At 44.8% G+C, this 16900-nt stretch overlaps 1 protein-coding gene across 11 annotated transcripts in view; it reads right to left on the bottom strand.

Moving 5' to 3' along the window:
* Positions 1 to 16900, bottom strand: part of LOC135388552 (intersectin-1-like) — a 337751-nt gene that overhangs the window by 265248 nt on the left and 55603 nt on the right. For 10 of the 11 annotated variants that reach the window (XM_064618160.1, XM_064618162.1, XM_064618161.1 and 7 more), the window contains exon 6: positions 6180 to 6371. The exons of the other annotated variant lie outside the window; for it this stretch is intronic. In XM_064618160.1, coding sequence (XP_064474230.1) covers positions 6180 to 6371 — 192 coding nt within the window. The remainder of the gene's footprint in view (positions 1 to 6179; positions 6372 to 16900) is intronic. 11 annotated transcript variants of the gene reach the window in all.

Raw genomic sequence — 16900 nt, 5'->3', positions numbered from 1 at the left:
TGGTGCTTTTTCTTTTTTCTGAAATCTAAAGCGAGTAATTATCATTCAGCGATCAGACTGCATTTGTAGACTGTTCACAACATAAATGGTTGTACGAGCATACGGACACATTTCAAAACGTTATTGAAAGGTGTAAATAATAACAATCACAATGAAGATTGGCACCGTGCCATAGTTCTGTCAAAAGTTTTGTTTGAGCTCGTCCTTAATGTTTTACTATCAATATTCAACGAGCCACAAGCAGCCGAAAATCCGAGCCCATGAATTTAAATGGGCTATACCGCCGTCGCGAGGCTTAGGCCCCCTCTGTTTCATGCTGCATCGGATGTTGGAGCGCCGCGTCCACAACCTAAACTGATCTCGAAGATATAATAAAATTATACTAAATGTGTTGTGTTGCAGTTTTTATTCTAAGTAAAAAAACATAATACACCATTATAGCCCAAGCACAATGAAGCGCTATGTAGAAAATTACACAACACAATCGTCAGCTTCGTACATTTGTCTGTGCTTTCCGATTTCGGCCCATTACATCTGCTGCTGTCGTTATTTTTCATATCATTATTTCTTTGTTTTCTGTCATGACATTTGAGGAGTATGCAGGAAGGCTCAAGTTGTGCATTTGGCTGAACGGATATCACGTTGCAGTGGGCTCAACGTTAACGCAATCGTAGTTTTCCGTAAAACACTGTGGCGAACACACTGACCCGCACGCACAGGACAGCAGTCAAACACGGTCAAACAAGAATGGATAACAAATTCCCAAACTCAGCAACATTTACAGTAAAAGCTCGTTAATTCGAATCCCACGGGGACACGAAAAAAGTGTGAATTTAAAAAAGTCTGAACTAACAAAAGACAAAGAAACAGACACACGCGGCCGCAAGTGCATGAGGAACAGTCAAAACTGTGGCTTCAGTGAATTTCCAATACTGAAAACTGGAAACTTTTCTCTGCCAGCCATGTTTGCTGCCACCAACACAGTCACTCGCTCTCAGCTTCTTTTCTCTCCAGCACAGTTGTCCCCTTTGTAGGTTATTGTCTTCTCTGGCAAAAGTTTGTAAAAAAGAGCGTTGAAAATGTCACATGGCGAATAGCTGCTCAAATAGTTTTGCAGGTCGCCGTTCCTCCACTCCACACAGGTCTCCTAGCTGACGGCCTAACGTTCACCGCACACACTTCGAAATATGAGATCGTATCGCTCTCGAAACCGGGGGAACCACCCCTCATAGGCGGTGAAGTCCGCTGTCTTGGCCATAATGATGGGTCCCCTGAGGTGTACATTTTGAATTTGCATTTCTTTGATCCAGAGCGGCGGCCTCCACATCCGGGTGCTTTGGAGCCCGAAGCCTCTATCTGTCGGATGCGAAAGTGTTCACTTCATGGGCATCTTCAATCTGCTTGAGGTTCCTGATGAATGTCGATAGCGTGCTCTTCAGTACTTCGAACTTCTTCGCAATCTCATTCTTCTTCAGGACGCCAGCGTCGAATTCACGAAGGATTTCTAGCTTCCCCTTGATTGTCTTCGACCGGTACAGCCCTCGTGAACTAGTAGCCGACATTGCACACATGAAACGATGACAGCAACACAGGCAAGATGTCGAAAAAGACAAGGACAGCCTCCCCAAAACCGAAAGAAGGGGAGAGGAGAGATGGAATTTGGTTGCGCCTGCTGATTGGGGAGAAAGCAGGAGAGGGCCTACTAGCCTGGCGCTCGGCCAAGCGACGGCAGCTGGGAAAAGCCGAGGAAAACAAGTCTTTCGATTGTGGCACGCAGTACAAACCTTGGAAAACTGACAGCGGCAGCGAATGGTTGCAGGCGCGCAGTTTGAATTATTCATAGCGAAGCCAATTTGAGTATGAATTAACGGGCTACCTCATACATTGATGTATATGGGAGCATGGTGGGACCATGGTGACTTGTTCAAATTATCCATACATTCGAATTAATGTGGTGTGAATCAACGAGCTTTCACTGTATTACACAACGACTCAACTATATGCACAAAAACCAACAAAGAGGAAGAGAGGAAAAAAATGACACATTACTGATCACATTTCCCTTAGTTGCTATTGTAAGTGTATTAGTGTTTGGGATATATTAACTTTTGCAAATCAAGAAGTCTGTCATTTCGAGACATATTCGTGTGTACTTAACTTCACGTTTTCAGGACAGTTCCTCATTTCCTGAGGATAGCACAAAGGCCGCGTCAGAAGACTGTGGACCTCCTTCCCTGTTTTGACCCGAAAAGGAAGCTTCCCAGAATGGGGCTCAGCACTGTCATGCACTCAACACATGACGAGAGGACAAAGGGATTAGCAAATTCCTGGGCTGTCACTGTATACCACAAAGCCACCAGCATTCAGTGGTCCCAGAGCAAGTTCATGAAAGAGTTCAGAAACTGGTGGGCACGTAAGTCACAAGTAATGACAATCTGTAGCGACAGGACCAGCGACGATGTCGTTGCTTCGATACGTCAAGCCTACAGATGAACAGTCCAGCAACACGCACCATACTTTTTATCTGCCATCTCCAGAAAACTCTCGAACGTCATGTGAGAAACACCTGGTTTCAACCGACAATCTCTATGTCCACGAGGCCAATTCATTGGCCATTCGAGGGAAACAAGGTAGGGTATTTCTCATTGTTGTTGCGACAGCTCAGCTAGCAACAGTAGCCACGTTTACATGAAGGCGATAAAAGTCGACTGGACGAGACAAGTAGATTGCTCCTCTAAGTGGTAAGAAGAAGACTAAGTAAGAAGACTCTTTAAGTAGTCTCCTACACATATCACACAGACCTGCATTTAAACTTAAGGCCTTGTCACAGTAGCCATAAGAGCGGTTGTCAGCCTGTTCACTTGTTTGCCTCTCTTCTCCTCTCATTTGTTTTTCTATTTTCCTATTGTGTAAAGTGTAATACCCACTCCCCTGCTATAATGCCATTCTGCAATGCTCTACTTCTGCATTCTGTAATGCACAAGGTATTTTAACTGTTTTGCTTTTGTGTTTTGCTTTTGTGTTTTGAGTTGTGTTTCGCTTGTTCGTGCTGCCAGATCAATGAAGAATGCAGTACACTTCAGTACATTTGTGTGCAAAGGAGGCCCATGTGGCAAGGAAGGCTGAAATGGGAATGAGGTACCCTTTACAAGTGAGGCAACATGTTGCTGCTGCTGGTCGCCGAGCCCATTCCTCATGGGAAGTTCATGAAGTTCAGTCACTGCTCTACGTATTGCATACAGAAGTGGGATTGAAGCCAGAATGAATAACGCTTTTTCTTGCAGAATTTTATTCCAAACAAAACAGGCTTAATTCCACTTCTAATGCAAATGGTATAGATGTCAATATGGTTTTGACCCACCCAAAGCATGAGGATGTACCATGCACACAAAAATCAATGATGGTACATGAAGCACCATATTTACTGTGACTCAGCTTCCATATTTAACTACTCCTTATACTATCAAAGTGATTTGCATGGAAACATGTGAGTGGCTGTTACCCCACCAAACAGTTTTGTTGCAAGTATTTGTATCAAAAACCTTGCCCTATGTTGTGTAAACAATTCCCAATCAGGTACCACAATCGACTTGACAGCGAAAAGATGGATCATATAACCAGGGTGTCGAACCGAACCAGAACCCGAACCGTTATTTTTGCCGGAACCGAAACCGAACCCGAACCGAAATTTTCATGACACTGTTGAACCCGAACCGGAGCAGAACCGTAAAAAATAATAGCGGTAACCGGTTTGCAACAAAACGGTTCGGACATAAAAGAAGTCAGCATAAGAGCTCCTCTCTATCCCCGAACGAAGACACATTGGTATCATCATCACGTGCCTATATCATGGATTTCAGAAATTTTCACCTAGCAGTCAGACGACGACGTATAGTAAGTATACTTTCAGCATCTTTTTAACATGTTAAAGCGCAGTTGTCCTTGTGAGCGCCGCGGCTAGCGCCCTACGCACGCGGTGCGGCGTCTACTCTTCAGAGACGAGGTGCCACGCGGACGAATGAAACAGGAACGGAGTAGGCCTGTTATGTAGCTCTACAGGACGAATATGTGATCAAATAAGAGCCCAAGATTTCCCCTTTACACGTGAGCAGTAAAAATTAAACAAGTCAGAAACATGAGAAGTGGAGAAGGAGCGTACGCAGAACGGTGCCTGTTTGATTGGTCGTGGTTTGAAAAGTAAATGTGGTTCTGCTTATTGGTAGTGCAGTTGTGTCGTGACACATTGCCTTTGTGTTGTGGATTAACTAGTACACTGCTGTGAGCTCGGACAGAGTAAGGCTGGTAGGCTTATTTTCGACATGCTTCAGTACGGTTTCAGATCGATTCACGCTGCGAAGGCAGTGTGCCGGCAAGTACTGTCGTCTATGTTACGCTGTCCATCTTATTAGGCTTGCTTTAAGTGTACCTTGCTGGCACTGTGCGTGTGAAAAAAGAGATTTTGGGAACAGAAAGTAGCAGGACTACACCGCTTCATCAGCGTGGACTCTATTTGCAATAAGTGTTCATCCATTTCTCATTTCTCTCGCTAAATGGCTACCTCACCGCTAAAGACGTCAATGCAGACAACAGCAGTAAGCTATTAGCCACGCATTTCCTGATAAAAGCAGTTTTATGGAACATATAAAACGGAAGCGTTGAACCGGTTCGCGAACCGGTTCGGGGCTGCGTTCGGTGCTGCTCTATTTTCGGCGTGGCCAAACCGGAACTGAACCGGAACGAAATCAAAACAACGCGAACCCGAACCTGAACCGAACCCGTATTTTTTGCGGTTCGACACCCTGCATATAACCACGCACAAAGAAAAGGTGTACTTGTGTGTTGATTACAGTCAAACCTCCATATGGCGAAGTTCTTGATGCAAGGAAGTTTTCTAGCACCCACGTTTTGCTTCAATTGAATTACATGTATAAGACTGGTCCATATAGCGAAGTTCTTTTCTCGGAGCTCTCCCTGCAACAAGGAATTTCACGCAGATGTCCTGGGAACAAAAGCACGGAAACATACTACTGGGCAACACGAAGACCCGCCAGTGCCAATAGGAAGATGAAAGAAGGAAAGCAGGCAACGCCGCATGCTTCCTTGCCCTTTGTTTCCACGTCAGTCTCCCTGAATCGGCTTCCTATCGTCACTTTCGCTTCGAGACACCATGGCGTCCAGATCCGCTAACCACGTGCGGAAATGCAAGCTGTTGCTAATGGCGAAGAGAAGAAAGACGTTGCAGCCAGATTTGGCATTCCAGCAAATTCGTTATCCAACATCCTGAAGTCAAATCCTCGCAGCTTTCGCTATGAACCAGGGCCAGACAAAAGTGGCTCAAGCTTGCCGTTTACGATTAGGTCGACAAAGTGACATTCACATGGTTCATGAAAATTTATGTCGACGAAAGCTCCGCTGACTGGAGCAGTTGTGCAGGACAGAGGCAGTCAATTTTGCCAAAATGCTGGGGTGTGACAACTTCAAAGCGAGCAGCAGCTGGTTCGAGATGTTCTGTGCAAACGGTTTGGGAGGTGTTGGATGCAATCAATGTTCTCAGAGAAAACAAAGAGGCAGCATTAGAGGCCAGCTCAGCATACGAACGCAATGTCGTCACGACATTTCCCACTGTGCAAACAAAGCTCAGAGTTCATCGGGAAAAAATTAAAACTCCATTTTGCACACGCAATTGGTCGTTTGGCAGAGCAGCAGAAGTGGTAAGCCACAGTATTTTTTGTTGATCTATACAGCGAAGTTCTCCCTAGAGTGAAGTTTCACAATGAGTTTATCAATTTTGTTATGTGGAGGTTTGACTATTAGGAAAGCATCAAGAGGTTGGAATATATCAAGCCACAAGCTTGATTTTGTGTACAGTAGTTGTGGATGCAGAAAAATTCTAGATCTCTACCACATGATGGAAGCAAAGTGAGAGTTAAGTAGGAGCTAAGTGAGAGCACTGTGCAACACATCAATCTTGAGCTTCAATCCCACTGCCGTGCACAATACGTAGAGCAGCTACCCCTCTGAGAGCTCAGGAACCTCCCGTGACAAACACACTCATTCTTCCCTCACAGACAAACATTACACTTACATCATACCCGGGCAGATTATCTAGGAGGTGGGGAAATTCTTTATAGAACAACCAGGTGGTTGTTAACTGTCCAAGAAAACCATGCAAGACTAACCATATCTGAGCGAGAAGTGTGTGATGGAGTGCTGATTGCAGCAACACTGTGCGTGCCTGAGCACCACTCAAGAATCCTGATCTGCTGCGATCCAAAGAGTTGAACAGCTGTGTATACTTGAGCTTGGATGGCTGAGGCACTGCCCATTCAGTCAGTGATATGGAACTCTGAGTGTACGACTTGCTGGGGGCCCTGCAAAAAAACCCTTCTACATGAACATGTCTTTGGTGTTGGCACCATTTCCCTGAACCTGGGGAGTTTTAAACAAAGGACAAACACAAACGGACGAGATGACACGCATAACACTGACAGCAAACTTAGGACCATTCAAAAGGACATTTACAGAACGGGAAGCCAAGGGGATGTTTTCACCTCTCAGGAGGAGGTCTGATTTTGCTGAGGGATGTGATCGGCTCTCAAAACGTGAGGTATGAATAGCACTGAGAACGTAGGGTCCACCAAGCATGGTCAAAAATAAGTATGAGCCAAAGAAGTCCAGAATAAGAAGTCAGAAGTTGATAGATCCTAGCCATTTGTGTTTGTCCTTTTTTCCCAACTACTCCAGGCTCAGGGAAATATTACCAACTACTAGCCTACATCAACTTGCTTGCATGTTGTTTCTATGTTGTACAATTATGCCTTTGTTGCTGTTGCTCCATATTAAAAAAGCCAGAGTGTGGGCACACAAAAAACAAAGCACAATGCAGATGAATCAAACCAGCAAAACGTGCCACTCTACCTTTGTTGTTGCATAGGTAATAGTTCTGCTGCGTACTTTAGCACGACTACATAGCGAACTTTTTCATGTTGTATGCTTTGTTGGTGGTGTCCAGTACTTCTTTTTACTCCTTTTCATAATTGGTATCCGTAGATTCATTTTGTATACCCCAATTTCACGCATATAAGCCGCAGGACCTGTTTTTAGGAATGTTTTGAAAATTTTTGGACAGATAAGCTGCGAGCAATACGGCGCGACTGATTTGTGTGACAAAGGAGACCATAGAGAAGGCCATAAACCCTGTGATCCGTACTCCGGGGCATACCTCGGCAGTTTTGACTCTCTCAATCACTCAAGTTCACTCACCGCCTGCCCAGTCCTCGGCTCGCTCACTCCCAGTGTCGCTCTGCTCTCTGCTCGCTCACTCATCGGCTGCTCGCTCACACATGCTCACTCACCGCCTGCTCACCTCTAGGCTCGCTTACTCACTTCCAACTCAACTCATCGTTTGTGCTGTTTTGAGTTCTTTTGTCAGTCACGCTCATGTTACTGCTTTCCACGAATAATCAATTGTTGCGTCGCCCATGAACGAGCGGTGAGAACGCAGTGAGTTTCCACGGAGTGCATGTGCCATGAGCCACGCATTGAGCGCAGCACGCTACGGTCCTTCTTCGTCGGTGAAGGCACGGGAAGGCAGCCATTTTGAAACAATGGGAGCATTGAGAAGCCTTCTGTAGCAGCAGTTAACAGGGGCTATGCGTTGCCCCCCCATAGCATTCGCAATTTCATGCAGACATACATAACCCAGCAGTTTTGACTCTCGCTCATTCAAGTTCACTTGCTGCCTGGCCAGTTCTCGGCTCACTCACTCAAGTTTCACTCACCGCCAGCTCAGCCCTTGGCTCGCTCGCTCGCTCACTCACCGCCCACTCAGCACTCGGCTTGCTCACTCACGCTGAGTTCGTTGGCTAAATTGAGCACAAGTGAGCATGCTCATGAGTGAGTTTTGCCGAGGTCTGCTCCGGGGTTGGCATGGTGTACAACAAAGGAGGTCAGTTGTAGTGTTCTACCATGATCGGATTGTGCCCCTGTTGTGTTTTTCTCATGGATCAACGTGTCAGTGGCCTTCCAGAAGACATGAATCACTGTCACCACTTTCGTTAAAGCTGCTTGGGGGAAGGCACAAAGCACCAGAGGCACTGTCGGCCCTTACGTTAAAGAAGGGCTATGGGGATAATACCAGTGCAAAATAGTCATCAAATAAGCTGCAGAGCGCCCGTGAGAAAAAACAAATCTCGCATAAGCCGCGGCAACACGCGTGAAATTACGGTATTCTGTATTTGCACTACTCTGTGGCTATTTTAGTTCATAACGGATCATCGCAACTTTCAATGCACAGTAATTCTTTCTTCCAAATTGAGGCAAAAAGGTACGGTACATAAACACACTCCACCGCTTTCACATAACTCTTGAACTAAAGCTTGTCCCCACTATCAATGCTTTACAAGTCCACATGGCATAAAGTCCACTGACCAATTTTCCACACTTCAAAAATTCTTCCCTTTTTTAATGTTTTGGACAACCCCATTGGCATAATCTAACTCTCTATTGAGTTATTGCATATTCTACGAATATTCTACAACTTGAATACATGGCGATGGTCTTTTCTAATATGAGTATGTCGAATATCCACAACAGCCCTCGAAAACACTTTAAAGGAGTACAGAGGGCCATCCAAAAAATTTTCAGATTAAGACGTCTGATGAAAGTGTGTGTGTCATTTTACCGCATAGCGCAAAAGGTTTTGATGTGCGCAATTTGTTTCCCAGAAAAAAACTCACAGAAACATGGCTCCACGCGTTCACCCTTAACTCACCACTCGAGGTATAATGAGAATGAGAAGGTATGATGCCACGTCACCGATGACATTATAAGGAGAACTTGTTCTGGTTGGGAGGTCAGTGGGGGTCAGCACCTTGTCCCTTTGTCGCTGTAAAGCAGTTCCGCAAGTTCTCCCGGAGGATTGGGGATAGAAGAAGCGGCTGAATCATTACCAAGTCACGAGAAAGGCTTTTTCAGAATCCCGAACAGCCAAGTAGCAGACGACAGAGGAGTGGCAGACAACATTTCTCTAGACCAATCAGCGAGCGTTCTCCTTATAGCGTCAGTGCGAGGTTCCAGGCAGATCACAAGCTGGTACTGCTCTTCCCCGCTGTTGCGCACGGTTGCTTTTTGCGGCGTACTTTAAATTTAATTTCTGCGATAATTATGACTCTGGTGTGAATTACTTATGGTGCACCTTACTGGCCTACTTAACAGTTTTATAGGAAGAAAACAGGGTGTTAAAAATGACTTCTGTGCTACTTTAAGGCTTCGGTCCCGGTCCTCTTGTGAAAACTGCCATGTTTGCCAAAAGATTGCGCCGCTCCTATTTGTCTGACGTTGGACGTATTGATACCCTAGGAAAGCATTTTTTCTATACAAATGTGCTAAAGCGCCATTTTGTTTATACATCGCTCAGCTGTTCTACTATAAAGTGAGGAACATGACCATATTCTCATTTTTTGCTCATCTTTGCCAAGGTTTTACGCGAAGAAAAAAGAAAATAGCACTATGAATTTTTTTGCAGCGTTGTGTCCTGGGATACACAAAGTGTGCCACGGCCACAGCCCCGTATTATTGATATTTGACGTAGGTAATTTATAAACACTCCTAAGAAAACCTGAAAAATTGGATTTTTCAACGTGTCATTTCGGATTGTTCTAGTGCTTGTTTGAAAGCAAAATCCGCACTGAAGAGAGACAATTATGCACAGAACAAATCCTGAAATTTTCACCGTAATCGGAGTGTATCAAGGGCAGCCTGAATGCCTAAAAGCTACCCACGCACCGCCCAGCGAAACCGAAACTGATGGGCTGTGGCAAGCGAGATTTACCGCGTAAGTTGGTAACCATGGTTTGTAAGTCCCAGCCTTCCCCGAGATGAGTGACGAAATTTGGGCTTGTTGGTATGAGACCATATTGCTGCTGAGCGCTATAAGACGAGGACTTAAGAAGGAACACAACACATGCGCTTCCCCGAGAAATGTCGCAGGCAAATATCGAAAGAAGACGTTTTCTGCTACAGCTGTTTCTGCACTTTTCGTTGTAGTCTTCTTTTTTTTTTTTTTTTAATGTAGTGTATTGGTTTCATTGAATTGACCTCGGGAACTTGCCATCATGCAGTCACTGTAACCGACCGTCTGCGAACTTTTTTTTCTTTTCAACCATATTTATCTTCCTCGTGTTTTTTATTATTATTATTATTAATATTTTCTTTTTAGACAAAATGCGAATGGCAGATACAAAAGCACGGCCCATCCCAGAATCACAATATAATTGTTCTTATTCCTATCTTGTGTTTGTATCTTGTTCGTAAAAGATCTCTATTCGATGTCCGCACCCTCTAAGTTATTCTGCGCATAGTATGTCTAGATGCAACCAACCCGATAATGTTCCTGGGTCTAGCCACTTAAATGGTTGTCATAATAAATTTCAGGGAGATAACATTTCATTATTAAAGATGAATGGCGAAGTTGCAAAATTTACGTGTACCTGAGAAGGCGCTTGCTTCATTTCTATTTTACTGGTCAGTCAAATCGGTTTCTAATACGAAAAGCAAATAGGAGTGTCCTCTTTAGCATAACCGGGTTGTGCCTAGAATAAGTAATCAATTTTGTATAAGAATCAGTAGTCAGTTTCGTACAGACTAGGACTCTAACTATAGGCTAAATTTTCGTTTTTTTTTATCTCATTCTCATACACATTAACAAAGCTTGCTAAGAACAGTGCAAATTCCCCCGGTGCTTGAACCCCGGAAAACACAATCTGGGCAGAGCTGTAGCGGCGGGTGTGCAAGGAAGGTAGCCGCCTCGGGCACCATCATGGGCGCCGAATGGCAGGCCCTGGCAGGTTGGTTGGACAGGATAAAGCGGGAACGAAGAAAATTTGAATTTATGATCTTGGCAGTGCAAATAAGCGTTTTCATTTCTTTGTTCACAGGGCTTCTGACGGCAGTTGGAGAAGGGGGGCGCTTCAGATCTACCCTGCCTTGGCCGCAAACTTGCCTCGCTACGGCTCTGATCGTGGGAAATTCCTCTTTGTGTCATTTGCAGGGTCATTGCCCTGCGGATCGTCTAAGAAACCTTTGGGTACTGTAACCCTAAAAGAAGGCATGCATACCCATACGAAGAGAGAAAACAGCTCAGATTAGGTAACGTTCGTTGTGGAAGTCGTTTCCGTTGATATAGGGAAACCAATTGTGCATGGTTGCTACGAGTAAAAAATGATTGGATTCCTCAGCATCACCACACATAAGAAAAAGCCGAGCTAAGAATATAGTACTCATTTGTAACATCATTCCTTTGTTATATTATGCAGGGTGTTTCACCTGAGGTGATAAAAAATTCTAACTGGCTACGTATTCGCTGGGGGACTGTCAGGCTTCCGGCAATTACCTTGTGGAAAATTTTGCCACCATTGAGGAATACTTTGTACAATTTTTAATTGCAAAAAATTTATTTTTTCAATTGAACTTTGAAAATTGCCAAGTGAACCTCACTTTTTTAAAGAAATATGAAGTCCTCCAGGGGATAACCACAGGCCCCCAAAAATTAGTACAAATTTGGCTTTAGCCCCGCCTGCTTGATTGTCACAAAGAAAAGCCCACAGTATTTGAGGGGAGAGGGGGAAGTGTTCCCGCCTTTCGTTTTACCTTCCTTTGCGCCGCGTTGACCGTGATGCTGGTGACAACCGTCTTATCACAAAGAAAACAACCGTCTTTATCACAAAGGCCAAAACAAATGAAGGCAGGGACACTTTCTCGTCTAGACTTAGATTTCAAGTATGTTTCTCTGTGAAAATCAAGCAGGCGGGGCCTACAGCATAATTTTTACTATTTTTTTTCGACTATTTTTGTTGCGATACTGTGCATAGTCTTTGTTGGGTCTGCGGTTATCCGTGGAGGACATCATATTTCTGTTAAAAAAAAAGGTAAGGTTCGCTTGGGAATTTTTAAAGTTCAATTGAAAAAAATAAATGAAATCAAGAAAAAATAAATTTCCCACAATTCAAAATTATCCAAATCCTTCTGTATTCCGGTCTTTCGCACTGCATGATCTCGAAAAGCTTCCGTAAAACGTTCCTTCCATCTCCAACGTCCTTGACTCATGCAAGTGAACATGTACGCGTCCTTACATATGTGCCTTCCCAGCTAATAGTTCTTCTTATGAAGCCACAAAAACGTGGTAGTTAGTAGTTAGTTAGTTAAATATAATAGTTAGTTAAATAATAAAGTAGTTAATTAGTTAAAAACTTAGTAAAATAAAAATAAAAACATGGTATTTCTGTAACCATGTCAACTGTTTTACATGGCATATCGTATCACCAAAAATGCAACAATGATATTCAGCTTCCTGAAGTTGTACAAGTTGATGCATAACTTTCCCATCAAGACAAGAAGAATTTGTTGAAGAAGAATTTGACATTTCTTCGGTTGTTGTACCTCATGTCTCATTGATAAGAGAGAATCACAGGGGAACGCAACAAAGCTGTTGTTCAGAGCTTGGCTCTTGAGTGTCTCTTTGCTTGTATTTCCGACATTCTTGCAAGGTTTCCACAGAGTAACATATTGGCTTTGGATCGATACAACTGTTGTGGACAGAACTAAAAATCGTAGCATCCAATTTTTGCCCCTAGTAAGCAATGCGTGCGTGTACAATGAACACTTGCGGCATTTCGTACAACAACTGTTTCGTTGCAATCTTTTCGCTACGCGACGGACAAGCAGCCCTGCTGTCAAATGGCATATCGAACTGTATTCGTTATTACTTGATTCTTATCATTTTGTGCGCACACTGTGAGTTGCACATTGTGAACATGTGAGTTACACATTGTGAACTTTCCCTCCAGAACAAGCATGAAAAAATGCTGAGTGAGTGATGCAACATGGTTATTTATCAGTATTTTTTTAAATTTTATTTCAAATGTTTTGTGTTTTTCAGCAGGGAGGATGTTTCCCATGGCATGAAAGAGTGGCAATGACACAACGTCAACAGAGCGACACCATAGTTTGCAACAAGTCGCAGTTTCCAACTGGGTGAATGTACGCATAGGACTGTGGAACTTTTGAACACCGAACTGACCAGTGATATTTGAATATATTTCATACTTTTTCGAATATCGCATTCAAAGGTGCCAGTCTTTCTTTTTCTGTCAGACCACCATCACCAAACCTAATGTGCAGTTGTTGCATGCATTGCAAAACTGAATTTGTATTTAGAGAGTATCAGAAAAGATCAGTCGTGTTAACACACATGCCACCATTCTTTTGGTAGGCGTCACCATCCCACAAGTCGGCTTCACCTCACACACACATCTGTGTTGGGTGAAGCCCACCTTACAGTACAGCGTTGCAAAACTGCAGACATGATTTTGTGTGAAGCGTCGAAGGAGTGCATGTTTCGTTTCTCTCCCGGAGATGTGAGTTGACATCACTTGCATGTACAGTGGATTAAACGAAACTTGGTTAAACGGAAATCACAGATAAACGGAACAACACAGTCGTCTTTGGTTGGTTTCCTATGCATGCAATGACAAAAAGCTTCAGATAGTTGAAACAGCCACCCTTATACACTTCGGATAAACGGAAACTGCCAAGATGGTTGCGAGACACAACCCACGTCAAAAACAGTCGCAGCGATACTGCAATGACAGAAGACAGTGACACGACAATGACAGAATAGCCAGTTTAATCCAATCCACTAGCTGTATCTGGGAGCTGGTTTTTGCTATGCCTACTTTTGGAAGTGTGTGTGTGTGCACCATGGAGTAGAGGGGCCACCACTGCGACCACTTTTTCGCAGACCGCCACCGCCGGCTCGAAATGGTCAGCGTGCTGCCGCCGAACATAACGGCCGGCGCACGAATAAAAAAAAACGTCAAAACTGTGTCTGCACGTCTGTGTATCTGTGTCTGTGCTCGTGTGTGTTAGCACAGTGTACGGATCAGGCACGTTCACAGGATATTTTCCAAGCTGGAAAGGCAAATTTCTTCGTGGATAGGAGCTTCTTCTGGATAGGACAGCTCTTTCCCTGGAGACGGACATTGTGGGCTGTGCGGGTGGTCAGAAGTTCATATTATTATGACATCTGAGAGAACTCGTGATGATCTATGAATAAAGAGTGCACAATTTTCACAAATGACCTTGAACCTCCAGGGGGGAGGCAAACCGCCTTGCCCCTCTTGGTACACAGTTTTGAACACTTTGATATGTAGGACGACGACGAGTCCGCTGTTACTGGTACAAGCAAGGTTTTCAAAGAGCCTGTGAGAAATTTTTAAGTAACGCAACGTTGAGTACATCCTGAATGTGAGCTGTTCCAGTGGCTCTATGAAATGGAGAGGCGGCAACTCTGTGCTTGTTGCTTGCTTGCTTTGTGCTGGTGTGCAACTCTGTGATTTTGGCGACGACTGAAAACCTGAATTGCATAACGGATTTGCAATGTAAGCCATTTCTATGCTTCGCTCTACAATGAATTTTATGGTGGCACCGCTGCCTCCATTCCTCAACGTTTTTTTTTAATTTTATTTCTGTGTTAGCATCACGAACCAACTTGGCTATGAGTGGCGTACAGACGAGGACAGATGGAGAGAGGACAGCAGGAAGGAGTGGGGGACAGGTGGGGGGGTTAGTATGCGTGCTGAGCCGACTTCAAGGGGAACTGTGCCGACATTCGTCTGGAAAGTCTTCGGAAAATCCAGGGAAAACCTCAGACAGCACAGCCGGTGACGGGCTTTGAAGCTGTGTCACCTCCCAGTCTCGCTGTGGAAAGCGATCATCCTAACCACTATGCCACGGGAGCTGGTCATTCCTCGACGTACCGGGAACACCGCCTCTTCCATGGACATGATGGGTAGGCCTATTTTTGAACTACATGGCAGCAGCTGGTGCAGCCTTTTCCGCAGCACGTAAGAAGGCCATACTAGTTCACAGCTTGGGAATCGAAGGTCAAAGGCCCTTCACGCTACTACAAAAATTAGCTGAGGTGAGACAAGTTACTGGAACACCAAGTGGAGCACAGGGCGTAGAAGGTGGGGACGCACCACCTTCATCCGAAGACGTTACAGACCTTTGACGGGGAACGTGTATGATCAAGCACTTAGTATCCTCAAGCAGCGATTTGGCATGAAAGTGAACGTCATGGGAAAACATCACCGCTTCAAAAGTCAGAAGCAGAGGCCTACAGAATCCTACTTGGAGAACATTTTGGAGCTACATGGACTTGCAGCTATATGTGGATTCGGCTTGGCGGCAGACGAAGCTGTAGGGAACCAGTTCATCGAGGAAACGTCATCGCATGCACTACGTGAACGCTTGTTAAGTGAAGTGATGAAGCTTACACTGGAAAGATTACAGTTCACTGCAACCCATTTCGAAGAAGGAGCGAAGGCAGCTCGTGAATTTCTTCCTATGGAGGATGAACAAGTAATGCTGCTTCGAGGTCATCCCAAGAAGACACAAAAAGGGAAGTGCAACGGGAAATGTACAAGGGCACCATCTAGTGCAAGATGTTACCGTTGCAGATCTGCAGACCACTTAGCAAATAGTAAGACGTGCAAGGAAACTGGGAAGTGTTACAACTGCGGAAAAGTTGGGCATTTCAAACCAGTCTGCAGAAGCAAATCCTTACAGATTCGAGAAATTGAAGTTGCAGTAGAGCAGGAGACATTGAAGTTCCTTCTGGACACAGGGTCATCGGCATCACTCATGTCGTCTGACATATTTCGTGCCAAGTTCCGGGACAAATTTCCTGTACACAATTCCAACATGGCCCTACGTAACTACTCCGGGAGTCCCATACAAGTAATACAATGCTCTGAAGCAAACTTCATGTACAAGGATGCATCTTCAAAGAGCAACTTTTACATTGTACCCCGAGGAACAACCTTATTAGGCGTGAATGCCTTTAGCAAGCTAAAGCTTCAGCTGGACGGAGCAGAACTGAAATGTTTTGCGGTTTCTAAGTGTGCAAATGCTCGCTTACTATGAACTTGTTACAATGACGCCACCGTCAAAATATGCATTAACTCTATGGTACTTTTTCTCAGATACAGCGAATAATCGCTTACATCAAACGGACATGTGCATTAAACTTTAATAAAAACTGCGGAAAGTGCTCCTTGTGGCCCTTTTCCCCTCTTCTCTTGTGCTCCCTTTCCTCCTCCACAAGCGCGCCCTTTGCAATCTTGTGTGTCAGGCATTGCGGGCGGGCTAGGGTCACGTGCTGGCATCTCATGTCCTTCAGATAGCCCGTGCAGCCCGTGTCCCAGTCGCAAGTTTCAGCAGTTTCAGTTCCGTGCACGACGGTGGAAGCATGGCAGGTTGGAGACACAGCATGGCGTCAACATGCGGCAACAAACGCAAAGTCGTGGACATCGCAACAAAGATTGCTGCTGAGGAAGATGACACCATGACGTCACTACACATCCTCCTCGTGATCGTGCTTGAGCAAGGGTTTTTCATTCTACTTTATTTTGTTGCATTAAACGGATATCTCTTCAGTCACCTCTGTGGCTCCTTGGCCTTATTGCACATGTGGTGCCAAAACCCGGGAAGCAATTTTACGCAAGGGTTACTGACTGCCATAGGTTGCCATGGATAAAGTGGAACGACAGAAGATGTGAGCTTCCAGCCGAGCGACTGTGACGTGTATCATCAACGATCCGAAGTCTCTCTTAGCTGCATCGCCCCACGATCCTGCTCAGCTTACTGCTCAGCTTACGTTTCTCCAAACAAAAGCATCAACCTTGAATCAGCTCAACCAAGAGATCCAGGTCCTTATAGACGAAGCGTTCTTGGAAGCAGAACGCAAGGCCTGCGACCAGTACTCAGAATCTATTATCACTATCTCGGTCACGTCCGTGAAGCTCTGAACGCTGTGGCCTGGTGCGACGAGACTGGCATC

Source organism: Ornithodoros turicata, chromosome 3, assembly GCF_037126465.1.
Source record: "Ornithodoros turicata isolate Travis chromosome 3, ASM3712646v1, whole genome shotgun sequence".
In the NCBI taxonomy this organism is placed as follows: Eukaryota; Metazoa; Arthropoda; class Arachnida; order Ixodida; family Argasidae; genus Ornithodoros; species Ornithodoros turicata.
The sequence above is the reverse complement of the archived record's forward strand: the minus strand, read 5'-3'. Positions and strand labels throughout refer to the sequence as shown.